General features: G+C 39.1%; 1 protein-coding gene and 1 long non-coding RNA gene across 3 annotated transcripts in view; one reads left to right on the forward strand and one right to left on the reverse strand.

Moving 5' to 3' along the window:
• The window catches only part of VCAM1 (vascular cell adhesion molecule 1), a 14568-nt gene continuing 1411 nt past the window's right edge, over positions 1-13157 (reverse strand). Inside the window, exons 3-12 of one of the 2 annotated variants that reach the window (XM_077452818.1) lie at positions 10984-11301; positions 9586-9855; positions 7455-7718; positions 6005-6259; positions 5049-5315; positions 4438-4701; positions 3468-3734; positions 2954-3223; positions 2522-2614; positions 1-1130 (exon numbers count right to left, since the gene is read on the reverse strand). In XM_077452818.1, coding sequence (XP_077308944.1) covers positions 970-1130; positions 2522-2614; positions 2954-3223; positions 3468-3734; positions 4438-4701; positions 5049-5315; positions 6005-6259; positions 7455-7718; positions 9586-9855; positions 10984-11301 — 2429 coding nt within the window. In that variant the 3' untranslated portion in view covers positions 1-969. The remainder of the gene's footprint in view (positions 1131-2521; positions 2615-2953; positions 3224-3467; positions 3735-4437; positions 4702-5048; positions 5316-6004; positions 6260-7454; positions 7719-9585; positions 9856-10983; positions 11302-13157) is intronic. The other variant, XM_077452819.1, reaches the window with a different exon arrangement.
• The window catches only part of LOC143928140 (uncharacterized), a 25184-nt gene continuing 24981 nt past the window's right edge, over positions 12955-13157 (forward strand). The window contains exon 1 of the long non-coding RNA XR_013262376.1: positions 12955-13129. This is a non-coding gene — a long non-coding RNA (uncharacterized LOC143928140). The remainder of the gene's footprint in view (positions 13130-13157) is intronic.

A 13157-nucleotide genomic window follows, 5' to 3' on the forward strand; every position in this document is an offset into this window, starting at 1 on the left:
TGAGGGCCCCACTTGTTTAATCTTTAAATCTATATATTTAATACAATATATACACAAGAGCAATCATAGAAAAATGTGAATTATATAAAAATGTACTGTAAAGTAGACATTGCAATAATTATTCAAAATAAGTGTTCATATGCTTTAGTCTGTACCCATAATCTTTTGTAAAGCTTTATAAATTGTTATCTTGTAGTTCAGAACCACCGTTCAAGAAAATCATACTTCACAGTGCACTCTCCTAGCCTAATGTTCATCTTTTTAAAAAGGAACTTTTCGATGTACGGAACACGCATAATAGATTAATCATTCACAGTAATTTCTTCTCTGCTTAGAACTATAACAGTATTTTTTCCTTTTGCACCCCCGGTGACATAATACCCATTCTATCCATTCCGGGTTTGATCCTTCCATATATTTAGCTCTTTCATTTCAATGCCAACAAAAGAAGGCTGGAGTCTCTTTAGTCCTCTGTAGTTAAACGGGAAAATTAATATTCCACTCACGTAACACATCTCCACCACATAAAACAAACGTGAAAATAGAGTCAAGACAAAACAAAGTAATATTAAATTAAATACAGACAGTTTCTAGAAACACAGAAAACACACAAACAAAAAATATATACAGGATAGAAAAAAAAACTAAGTGCAAACAGTGATTTTTAACAAGTTAGCTCCATTCAGTCTCAGATGAGAGATACTTTCTCTCTTAAATAATTGTCTTTTATAGTCTTTGTCTTTCTTTAAAGATAGGTCCATTGAAATATTATGTTGCCACACCCTTGTTCATTTCATGTATCCCTGGGCAAAGCTGTGGCCAGCACAAGTGCACTTTGAATTTTTTTAAAAAACCCTGTGAACATTTGACTGATTCCGCTTTTATTCTGCCACAAACTGTGGTCCTTTTCAACAGTATTGTAATATCACTCTGCATCTAAAGACGTCCATTAAATCCAGTTTTCTAAAGTCATACTTTGTTCCTCAATGCTTTTACTAAACTGTAGGATCCTTGTACTTTCGCCTGCTTCAGATGATAAGCAATTAGTCCTATAAAACCAGCTGTTACAAGGACTACAGATCCAATTATTGCTGGTGGCACGTAGTCAAATCTTGGGCTTTGCTGTCGCTCTGCAAAAGAGACAAGGTGGGGGATGGTAAGAAAGATTGACAGGAACAAGGCCAAAGACTAATGGGTTGCATTCATTGGCACAACAACAGATGCTGGTTCTATAGACAGAAAGTGAGGTCGGGTTCAGTAGTTATATGCATCATGGGAATCTGTGCAGTTGTCTACACGCTGTCCCAGAATAGGATGCCAGTCTGTAACTTAAGCCTAATTCTATGAAAGCATCTTTTTAAAATGAAAGAGACAAACATGAAATATGTAAAACAGGCCCATTGAAAAGCAAGCACACACACAGTATTTTTGACAATATTTTTACTAATTTGTGCTAATAAATTGGTGGCTACAAGGAACGAAAGTTATAGCAGTGCATAAAAGTTAACGATTAAAACTAGAAGTGAAGTAATATGTCAAAATATTGTTGTATAGCTAGTTCATAGTACGTCAGTATGAAATACTTATCCTTCTTGTATTGGAATATGATCAGGGTTTAAAATAATAAACATAAGTAAAAATTACACTTAGGCCTAGTTCAAACATGCATTGGCATGAGAAGTGCTAGTATGTTAAGCTGTAGGCTCAGCAAGCATTTACAAGCATTGACAAAGCATCTGAAAAGCATCATTCTTGAAAACCTAATAATATCCTTCAATCCATTGTTGAAGTGTTACATAGAAAATTTAAGAGCAATTCTAGCTGTTGCTTTAAATAAATATGTAGCAGACTTCACCAAGAATTTAGCAAGTATTCCTTTTTAGTGCAATTTGCTTTCAACGAGCAAGGGAATTTCTAAAAGTATACATTGATGGGGATAAGCCACTAACAGTGATGGGGATAAGCCACCCATACAGCCACCCACTAACAGTGATGGGGATAAGCCACCCATACAGTTATGTGGATAAGCCACTAACTTAAACCACTCTCCTCCCAATCCACCTCAAAGTAAATGTACTTGAAAACAAGTATATTGGCTCCTCCATTGCTTAGAGTGTGATAACCAAATAACATATAACCATATAACAATACTACATAACTGCAGCAAAGACAGAAAGCAGAAGCAAAGAGCAAAATGTTTCAAGAAAGGTCACAGAACTGGTCATTTATATGACACAGTATAGGCTAACTTATGTTTTCTTGTGACGCTCCCTATAGCTGTGACCCTGCTTACTGCTTCCCGTGTTATAAACCAGATACACGTGTGCTGTTAAACAAAACTCTAGCAGATGTTCTCTGAACAGCTTCTCAGATTGAGCTTCTAGAATCAGTCATGGTTTCCTATGTGTGGGCTCTTCTCTTTCTATTCTATAAATAAGCCAGCAAAGTAGTATATTAGAAGCACTTAGCGTAGATTTATAGGAAGGAAGCCATGAAAGAAGCTCTTTAGGGCACTTCTCACCTGGAGGTGGGATGATGTCATAAGTGATAGTGACAGTAACACCTGCTGTGATGTTCTGTGATGGAGTCACAACTGTGGTGTTTCGTGGTGGAACTGGAAGAAAATTGTGAGGTTAATAATACACAAGGTTATATCTTAGAGTGTTGTATAATTTACCCTACAACCTTAAAGGTTCAGTCCATCCATAACTATCATTTCAAACACGGGTAGATGCTGAGTTGAATTAACTACCAGCTTTTATCCTGCATATATGCAGGGTCTCTACACCTGCATTTCCAGCTATTTACAGTACACCTAATGATTCAACCTCCAGCTCATCATTTAAAATAATTATTGGCGTTAACCTTTGAAATTCTATGTTAAACAGTTTTTGGGTTAGTATATAAGTTATCATAACATATCATGCAAGTTAGAATGTTGCATGGTACTCACTTTGTACAGTCAGCACGGCCTCTGTTGTTTGCTGTCCAACCACATTTTTAGATTCACAGATATATGTTCCCGTGTTCTTCTCTTCTGCTTTTGTGATATTGTACCATCCATCCTCAGATTCCAACTGGCTAATGAGGCCATGTTCTGACTTCACCATGAGAACAAGCAACGGGGAAGGATATGCTTCAGATATACACTGGATCTTTACATCATCCCCCTCTTTCACCACTGAAGATGGAGTGATTGATATAAAAGTGTTTTTTGGTGGAGCTGTTGAATTATATTAAAAAAAAATATATATATATAAAAAACTGTTAGAATAACGAACACAATCAATCAGGAGGAGCAAAAACAAATTACTAAGCTAGGCAAGGGTAGCTTACAAAATGGTCACTTCCTTTTGTTGTACCAAATTTTTGGGCTTAGTTTTTGTTCAGTGTTGCAAATACCAGAACAGACAAGACACAATATCTAAACTAAGGATGCATATAAATGAAACATGTTCAGTTCTCACCTTGTACAGTCATTGTGGTCTCAGCTATTTGCTTCCCGGCTACATTTGTTGATTCACATATATAGGTGCCTGCATGCTCCATTGCAACATGTGTAAAGCTGTACTCCCCACTTTCCACTTCTAGCTCAATTTGGCCTGCCTCTGTCTGCTTTTTCAGCACCAATCTGGGGGCAGGAAAAGCTTCTGATATACACCTGATGTGTCCACTCTCTCCCTCTTTCAATACTGGTGAAGGGCTGATGGTTAGAACAGTTTTTTTGGGCGGAACTGTAAAGAAAAAAATATATACCTTAGAAACAGAAGACTGTAAAATTAAAAGTATAGCCTCACCTGTTAAGCAGTGGTTACTGAATGCTACATGCCATCTTTAAAAGCTTATACTTGTGGGTATAGTCTTCATTGTCTAAGGGCCCTTTTACAGGGGCTTTCCTATAAGGTCCACCTTTCAGTTTTTCAGGCGGACCTGATTGGAAGCTCCATGCAGCTCTAACATGTATGATTACACTACCTCCGAGTCTATCCTTTTCTGTTTTTCCAGACCTAAATATGATGGATCAGAGGTAACCTGTTATAAACAGACACAAGTGTGTTTACATACAGCTGCCCATAGAGCTATGATGGGTCCACCCATATCCACTCTGTAAATGCAAACACAAACTGAACAGGCCCAAGAGTAAAGGAAACTGACATCTGTCCTGTTCAGCTCTGTTCACGGATCCCTAGCTGAAAGGAGCAGAGTGGCTCAGTGTGCAACAGCACTTATGCAGTTATGCTATATGTACAAAGGACAATATACTAAGTGCAAATACCCACAAAACCTATCATAGCTCATCCTTCCATCATCTGCCTTCACTAAAATAAAATGGTTGTGTTACTGCACTTGGAATCTAATAACTTTACTTATATTATTTTATTTGTATAAGTTATGATTTATTGCATACGTCGTTATAATGTTTGCTTTTTTCCTCACCTTGTATGGTCAGTGTGGTCTCCACTTGTTGCTGTCCTGCGATATTTGTAGATTCACAAATGTATGTCCCACTGTGTTTCATGCTAGCGTGTGCAATTTGGTACCGTCCACCCTCTGATACCAGCTCTCTCACACCTTCTGTTCTCACCTTCAGAGAAAGTCTGGGAGCAGGAAAAGCTTCTGAAACACATACAATGTCGATGAAGTCTCCCTCTCTAACCTCTGTTGAGGGTGCGATGGTTATATTTGTATTCTTGGGTGGAACTGTAAGGAAAAAAAAAATACACATTAAAAAACAGAAGATTCTGTATACTTGAAAGTGTAGCCTCACATGTTAGGCACTGGTGGAAGTTATATGCTAACTTAGATGTACATTAACTCGAACATCATTTCTGGATAGACTCTTCTATATCTAATGCATCTTAGGCAAAAAGTACAGTACACAAATTGCATTTACCCACAAAAACCTATCATATGTCATCCTTCCAGAATCTGCCTTCTGTAAAATGAACTGTTATTGGTTGGTTTACTGTACGTGGAACCTTTTAACCTTATCTTACTCTTAGCAGTTTATTAAATGTGTTATAATGTTTGTTTTCTTTCTTTCTCACCTTGTATGGACAGCATGGTCTCCACTTGTTGCTGCCCTGCAACATTGATAGATTCACAGATGTACATTCCGCTGTGGGTCATATCAACATGTGCAATCTGGTACTGTCCACCTTCTGATACCAGCTCTCTCACACCATCTTCTGTCTTCAGCTTCAGCGCAAGTCTGGGAGCAGGAGAAGCTTCTGAAACACATTTGATGCCTATGGAATCTCCCTCTTTAACCTCTGCTGATGGAGTGATGGTTATATGTGTATTCTTGGGCGGAACTGTTGAGATAAAAAAATTAAATAGTTTTAAAATAAACCCAGTTTTTCAACTTCTTATGTTGTTTTAGGTCAACAAAGCCGTATCACAGTGGATAAAGATATATAGATAGATTTCATGCAGTAACTTGGGCAGTTATTGTTTATTTTTTATGAGTTGTTCATAAAGATTCAGCTAATTTATAGGATCACATATTTAACCTGGATCAGGTTGAAATCTATATAAATACGAAGCAAGGGAAGCTATTGGCTACTGGCTATTGAACTTCCTTTTTTAAACCCGTCTTACGTTCAAAACGAATGTACTTTTGAACAGACTTAGTCCGTTCATGTGTGGCCAAGTCTGTTCGTTTGAAAAGGTCGTCGGAACACTGCCGAAAGCCTGTCGGGAAGACCATTGGACCTAGTCTGCCAGAAAGCCCGGTCGTGTGTACGCGGCATAAGAGATGTTTATTGTTAGGGTTTACATCATCTTTAAGTAGGCTACAGCACAATTACAACTTGCTTTCCCACCACATTTGAGGACTCACAAATATATCTTCCTGCATGCTCATGTATAAGGTAAGGTAATGTAATCAAATGTGTTCAAAACACATTTGCCTAACTCTTTATTGCATATAAGGAATCAGTAAAAAGTACATTGACCTAACTTAGCCTGGATGTTTTTTGGGATTACCACCGCCACTACTCACATTTCACTCTAAGCTCCAGTTTTTCTTTCTTGCTGCCCAGCGAGTTTGTGGCTTCACATTGATAAACTCCACTGGTCACATTTGTCAATGTGACCACTGGACCTTCAGAAAGCAGATCTCTATCCCCTGATGGCAACAAATGATAAAGTAAGAAGCTGGGTTCAGGGAATCCCTTTGAAGCACATGTCAAAGTTACTTCGCCTCCTTCATTCACTTCCTCATCAGAAGAAGTAAAAGCTATTTCAATTGGAGGATCTGAAAAAAAAAAGAGATCAATAATTAATGTTTTATATTTCCTTGAAATAAATGTTCAAATCATAATTTATATAAAACTGTAAAGCATTTTTTAGTTTAACTGATTTAGAAAATTAGCTACAAACATTGTGGCTTCACACTGGAACCGGCTGTGGATCGCACGGGAATGCTGTGCGTCCATGTTCTCCGTATCAGGGATGAATCAGGGCCAAATCTTTGCCTGAATTCAGCCGTGAAACAGAGCCAAAGACACACCACGTTTCTGTGCAGGACCTTTTTTGTGGGAGTAGAAAAGGTCCTGGCATCCAGTTGGGATAAACTATGCCCTATCTTTGGTGTCAGTGGGATGACTCGTGCCCCATATTTGGTGCCAATGGAAGGAATTCTGCCCCGTCCTTGGTGTCTGTGGGAGGAACAGTGCCTCATTGTTGGTGTCACTGGGAGGAATAGTGCCCCACCTTTGGTGTAAATAGAAGGAATTCAGCCACATCGTATTTGTCAGTGGGAGGAATTGTGCCTTTTCGCTGGTGTCGATGGGAGGAATAGGGCTGGGCAAAAGCAAGCAAAGGGCCACATCCGGCCACCGGGCTACAGTTTGGAAACTAAGACAACTATTAGGATTAAAATACTTTACAGTCTTGATGGTGGAACACAATGTTGTATATGGACAACCCTAAGTGCTGTATTAGGGTGGTAAATTATAACATTCATATGTTTAAATTTTATTATGAATTAGATTTTATTCAGAGGAATGGCAAAGTGAACAGTAATTTTCCTATAAGAATGACTTCATTCGATGTAATGTGTGTCACTGGACTCTTTTGGGAAATGCATACCTATGGAGTCTGTAATTTAAAAAATATTAATGTCTAATGCTATATAAGTCTGAATAGTATGACATTCAAGACATAGATGACTGGACAGGTTATGAATGAACAGATGTAACCAGTCAGATAATTAGAATATTAACAAAAAAAGCAAATATTTAGTCCCAGCCCACGTTTAGGCAGTTTCAACTTTTACTAGAACAACGCATAGCACCTTTCTGTTACAATAATGCATGAAAAGTGCCAGTTGTCTCTTATGCGTTGCAGTAATACTGTGCTGTGAAATGGTCCAAAATGGGACCCTAAGTAGCTAAACACATATTGATGATTACAGGTAGGTCTTCTATGTATCAATAAATCATACTTACATTCCACTGTGAGTGATTCTGATGCTTCACTAACTCCATAAACATTTTCAGCTGTGCACTTGTATATGGCGGTGTCTATTGGGTCTGCTTCTTTTATGACTAATTTTCCATTTGTTTCTAGAATGGCAGTATCTTCATCTTTTAATACCTTCCACAAGGTAACATGCACATTCATTTCATTAGCTAGGCATTCAATTGTGACAAACTGTCCAATTTGCACTTTGGTTGTAGGAAATATGGTCAACTTAGGTTTTTCTGGAAGAGCTAGAAAATATATATATATTGTTATACTTAAGTGGCTTGGAAAAAAGTAGATAACATTTCCACAAGACAGCATATGCCAGCTTTTTTACAAATTATACATTTACTTATACTTTATACTGCACATTTCTTTCCTTTCCAGCTCTTTTGCATTGTGCAAAACAGAAGACTTGAATTTGTAAGTCCCTATTGTGAATCGTTGGGGTCAAATTTCTTAAGTCAAAAAAGGTTGTTCACTTGGCAAGGGAAGTTGCATTTGCAAGCGGAGCTTAGCGAATGAAATGTGAGTGCAAAGAAGACCCAATCACATGCAAGGAAAAAAAAATAGCATTTCTGCTTGCACATGATTGGATGATGAAAGTCAGCAGCGCTTTACTTCATTCACTAAGCTCCGGGGCACATTCCCTTGCAAAGTGAGCATTCAATTTGCCTTTAGTAAATCAGCTGCATTGCAAAATATCATCTTAACTCAGCAAATGCACCAAAAGGACCAATTTCACAATACGCTGACTGATGTTGGCTGCTGTGCTAACAATTGAAGTGGCATAGTGAAAGCTACTAAGTGTTATAGGAGCAAGCAATAGTGAAAGCAACCCTTTAGTTCCCAGATGCCAGTACTTGCAAAGCATTAAAGTGACCTGAGATATCAAAAATGTTATACTTACCTGCTCTGTGCAATGGTTTTACACAGAGAAGCCCCGGTCCTCCTCTTCTGGGGTTCCCTGCCAGTGCTTCTGGCTCCTCCCACTTGCCAAGTACCCCCTTCCCCAGCAAGCTGCTTTCTAAAGGGGTAAAGAAGTTTGCTCCTAAGCCCCGCTGCCTGTGCCAATATACATAGACAGCGGGGCTTTGCCCTACCCCCCCCCCCCCCACTCCCTCCTCACAGGATTTGATTGATAGTAACAGGAGCCAATGGCTCCTGTTGCAACCAATCTGCCCTTTGAGGAGGAAGAGAGTGGAGAAAGCCACTGCTCTTATGCACAGTGCTGGATCAAGATTGGGCTCAGGTAAGTATAAAGGGGGATCCTAATAACAGAAGTTTTTTTACCTTAAGGCAGAGAATGCATTAAGGTAAAAAGAAAAGTCTTTGAAAACACTTTAATGATCTAACAAGACTGCTTTAAAGTACACTATATTATCAAAAGTATTGGTACGCCTACCTTTACACACACATGAACTTTACTGGCATCCCAGTCTTAGTCTGTAGGGTTCAAAATTGAGTTGGCCCATGTTCTACAGCTATAACAGCTTCAACTCTTCTGGGAAGGCTGTCCACAAGGCTTAGGAGTGTGTCTATGGGAATGTTTGACCATTTTTCCAGAAGCACATTTGTGAGGTAAGGTACTGTTGTGGATGAGAAGGCCTGGCTTGCAGTCTACGCTCTAATGCATCTCACAGATGTTCTATTGGGTTGAGGTCAGGACTCTGTGCAGGCCAGTCAAGTTCCTCCACCCCAAACTCACTCACCCATGTCTTTATGGACCTTTCTTTTTGCACTGGTCTAAATCATTTGGTGGAGGGGTGATCAACGTGTGGGGTTGTTTTTCAGGGGTTGGACTTGGCTCCTCAGTTCCAGTGAAGGGAACACTTAAGGTGTCAGCATACCAAGACATTTTGGACAATTTCATGCTCCTAACTTTGTGGGAACAGTTTGGGATGGCCTTTTCCTGTTCCAACATAACTGCACACCAGTGCACAAAGCAAGGGTTTTAAAGACATGGTTGCCTAGGTCAATCCAGGACACCTAGGTGTGAACGGAGCCTTACTGGTAGGCTCTGGTCTATTGAGCCCATGCTAAATTTGACCGGTCACAAAGCAGTAGGAACATTAGCTGAGTTACAAGCAGTTATATTCTCAGTTCCCGTCTTACCTTGTACAGTGATCTGCACTTGGGAAGATGTTTTTCCTACATTGTTTTGTACACGGCAGATGTACATCCCGCTATCTTCTGGCCTTGCATTTGGAATTGTCAGAGTTCCCTGGTCATCAATGCTCATCACCAGTTCATTGTCCTCATCCACTTTCACCCACTGCACACTAGCTGGGGATCTACTTTCAAATGTACAAGTCAGGGAGATGTTTTCTGCTTTGTTCACATTTGTGCCAGGCAAAACTGTGATAGTTGGTTTTCCTGGAGGATCTGCAAAAAATAAAAAAGTGTAAAATAGTGGTATAAGATAGTGAAATAATGTTACAAGCCTTAAAAGGACAATTCGAATTTCAGTTACACAAAGATAGGATTGGACTGGAGTTTTTAAACGACATGCCTCTGTTCACAGTCCCCACTGGAGCGGCCTTTTGTAAGTTTTGGTGCGCTTTAGTTCACAAATTTTGTTATCATCTCCACATTGTCAAGCCAACAACTGACATCCAAAGAAGACTCAGAAGGTGGAAGTAGATTACACTGGTAGGGGACCTGGCTATAGGGACCTAGAGGTCAGCACATTTTACACTCTGCATACATCTTCTCTACTTCCCAGGTTTTTGTAAGTGCAGGTTTAGTTTTCTTTTAAAGAGTAAAAAAAAAATATGCTAAGTTTTAATTTTGTCATTCTGTTGCTTTAAAACTCTGTGTACCTTTCGTCACCGTGTATGATAAGGGAACAATGGCTCCCTACCCGCGCAAATAAATTATGAAATTCTAAAAACAGTTGCCCGTTCAAAAAGTTAGTAAAAACAATGTGTTTATCTACATTTATTTCCTCAATGCCTGTTTCTACAGTTTATTCCATTCTCTCCATATCCCTCTTTCTAGCTACCCATTCAGATACACTCAGAGCAAGTGCTGACAAAAGATGAGCCCAAGTGAAAGAACACCACCCCGGCATCCTTTTAGATGAGCATGTTCCTCTATGCTGGCCAGTGAATATTGCAGAATTTGAAAATTTATTGAAAGGAAAGAAGAAACACTCTTGCTCACCCTACCCTCTGTCAGTTGGTGCTCCCCACACTCTGGCAGGGGACTGTCCCTCAGTGTCAACACGTTCAATATGGGCCTTTGGCCCCTACATTGGTCTTGTTCGCGCATGGGGGAGAAGATGCTGCATGCTGGTAGGTTAATTGGATAATGTCTAAATTGGCCCTAGTAAATGTATGTATGAATATGAGTTAGGGACCTTAGATTGTAAGCTCCTTGGGGCAGGGACTGTGAATGTGCAATATATGTAATAACACATAAACAGCATAAACTGACAGTGCTATATAAATGCTTGTAAAAATAATATACACTCCTTACACATGTTCAGAAATATGCCCCTGGGTTACTCACATAGAAGGTTGAGTTGTATAAATGCATCCCAAAATATAGGGTAAATTCCTTCTTCCTGAAATCGTAGTTCAGCTTCACATTTAACCTCTTGTGCCTCATTTTTATCAGTCAGCATTAAATTATGAGACAGGCTGATATTGTGCAGTACATGCGCTTCTGAATCCTCATCTGAAATCTTATACTCAGCCACGGTCGTCTCATCAATCAAGATCCGGGCATCAACCATGTGAAATGGATAGGCATTAGGAATGGTACAGTTGATACGTGACTGTTCTCCAGCAATAAGAGATGAGATGGTCAAGATAGGCTTAGGAAATGCTGCAATGACATTTATTGCATAGTTAGAATGAAGTAAGCAAAGAACATCTGTAAGGTAAAGCTACACGCTAAAAGCCGTATCCATAAAAATCTGAGCAAAAAACTATAATGCCTTGTACACACGGTCGGACATTCTGACCACAAAATCCGTCTGGTTTTTTCTGACGGATTTTGTCCGAAACTGGTGTTGCATACACGCTGTCGGATAAAGTTGTTGGAAAATCCGATCGTTCGGAACGTGGTGACGTTCGTTGCGTGCGAGGGGACTATGCAGAGGCTAGTAGCCAATAGCTTTGGTCTTGTAATTTAATCTGATCATGCGTGGTACTTTGTCCGATCAGAATTCTCTACAAATGATCGGAAAAAGTCAGATCGGATTCTTTTGTCGGAAAATTTTAGATCCTGCTCTCAAATTTTTTCCGTCTGAATTTCCGACAGAAAAAAGTCCGATAGAGCCCACACATGATCGGATTTTCTGACAATATAATCCGATCGGACCTTTTCCGTCTGAATTTTCGACCGTGGGTACAGGGCATAACTGTTGCTTATAGCATTCAGAGTTGACAATTTTCCAGTGTAGTTTAAGAAAAAACTGACAGCTGATTGGTGCAATACGTTTTAGTATTGAAACAGTAAATCACCGTGCTGCATAAACTAAAAAATAGTTGTAAGCTTGATGCTGCTGTTCATGACAAGAGTCAAAATATGTTAAATAAGATAATAACACCGTGCAATCAAACCCAAAAACTTTCACTGGTTACATGCTTGCTCAATTTATACCATTTACATTTGGTTGATATTTTTTTGCCCATGTATTAATGCACACCAGCACTTTTAGCAGTTTTTGGGTTTGATTGCGTTATGTTATTATCTTTTTTCACAAATTTCAGTATTACTTTCTTGCAGTTTAATGTATCTCCATGCTATGCAAATTTTAAAAACATCCGAGACGTGGTATGACGTGGTTATTTAATATGATAACAATTTTCACCATGGATATGGCTTTAAAATATTATTCAGACACGCAATATACTGTCAGGGCTAAACAGACTGAGCTCATATCACTCCTAGGCAAGGCATAGGCATCAGTGGTTTGGTTTAGATTTTACATAGGAGAAGTTACACAATGTGATGACTGTTATAACCACACCCAATACCGTTACTGGCGGTTAATTCAAGCATTGCACTAGTACCTACAATTGAACGCACATTGTGCAGGAAGAGCACTGACCGTTAAAGACAGATGTTTCCACACAAATACTTCTGCTATAATGATTTAAAGGAGATCTCCAGCTTCAGGTTCATGCCTGCTGTTCTCATTAAAGCAAGTCATATATAAGAAGATGACTAATATACAGAACGGTTGCTGATAGCTAAAGGTTTTGAGGGGTTCTGAAGCAGGTGCCACTACTTTCACATAGTCTTTTACATTTTTATCATTGTGGAATATTTTAAAAGTGTCTTCTATCTGTCAGTCATCCAAACATAAGTATTTGTATATTTGCAATGATTTAATTAAAGTAATACTAAACAATATCCTTTCTCTCTAAAAATAATCAGTTTCATGCACATCGACTACTTAATGGCCCTGTACCCAAACCTATGATCCCCCCCCCCCTCTATGCCCATTAGTTGTGGTCATGTGTACTGCTCTATGCACGCTACAAATTTCATATTCCCTAGACCTATGTCCATCTTGGGAGCAAGAAAGAGAGGATGGCTACATTCCTACATACAGCAAGACCATAGAGGACGAATGTAGCCATCCTCTCATAGGAAGTTGGATCACAGAAGCAACAAATTTGGAGGAGGTTGAGAACAATACAAGGTATGATTGTGCAATAAGAATATATACT

The sequence above is a fragment of the Lithobates pipiens genome, unplaced genomic scaffold (genome assembly GCF_037356315.1).
Source record: "Lithobates pipiens isolate NorthernLeopardFrog02 unplaced genomic scaffold, aLitPip1_a1.2 Scaffold_23, whole genome shotgun sequence".
NCBI lineage: Eukaryota > Metazoa > Chordata > Amphibia > Anura > Ranidae > Lithobates > Lithobates pipiens.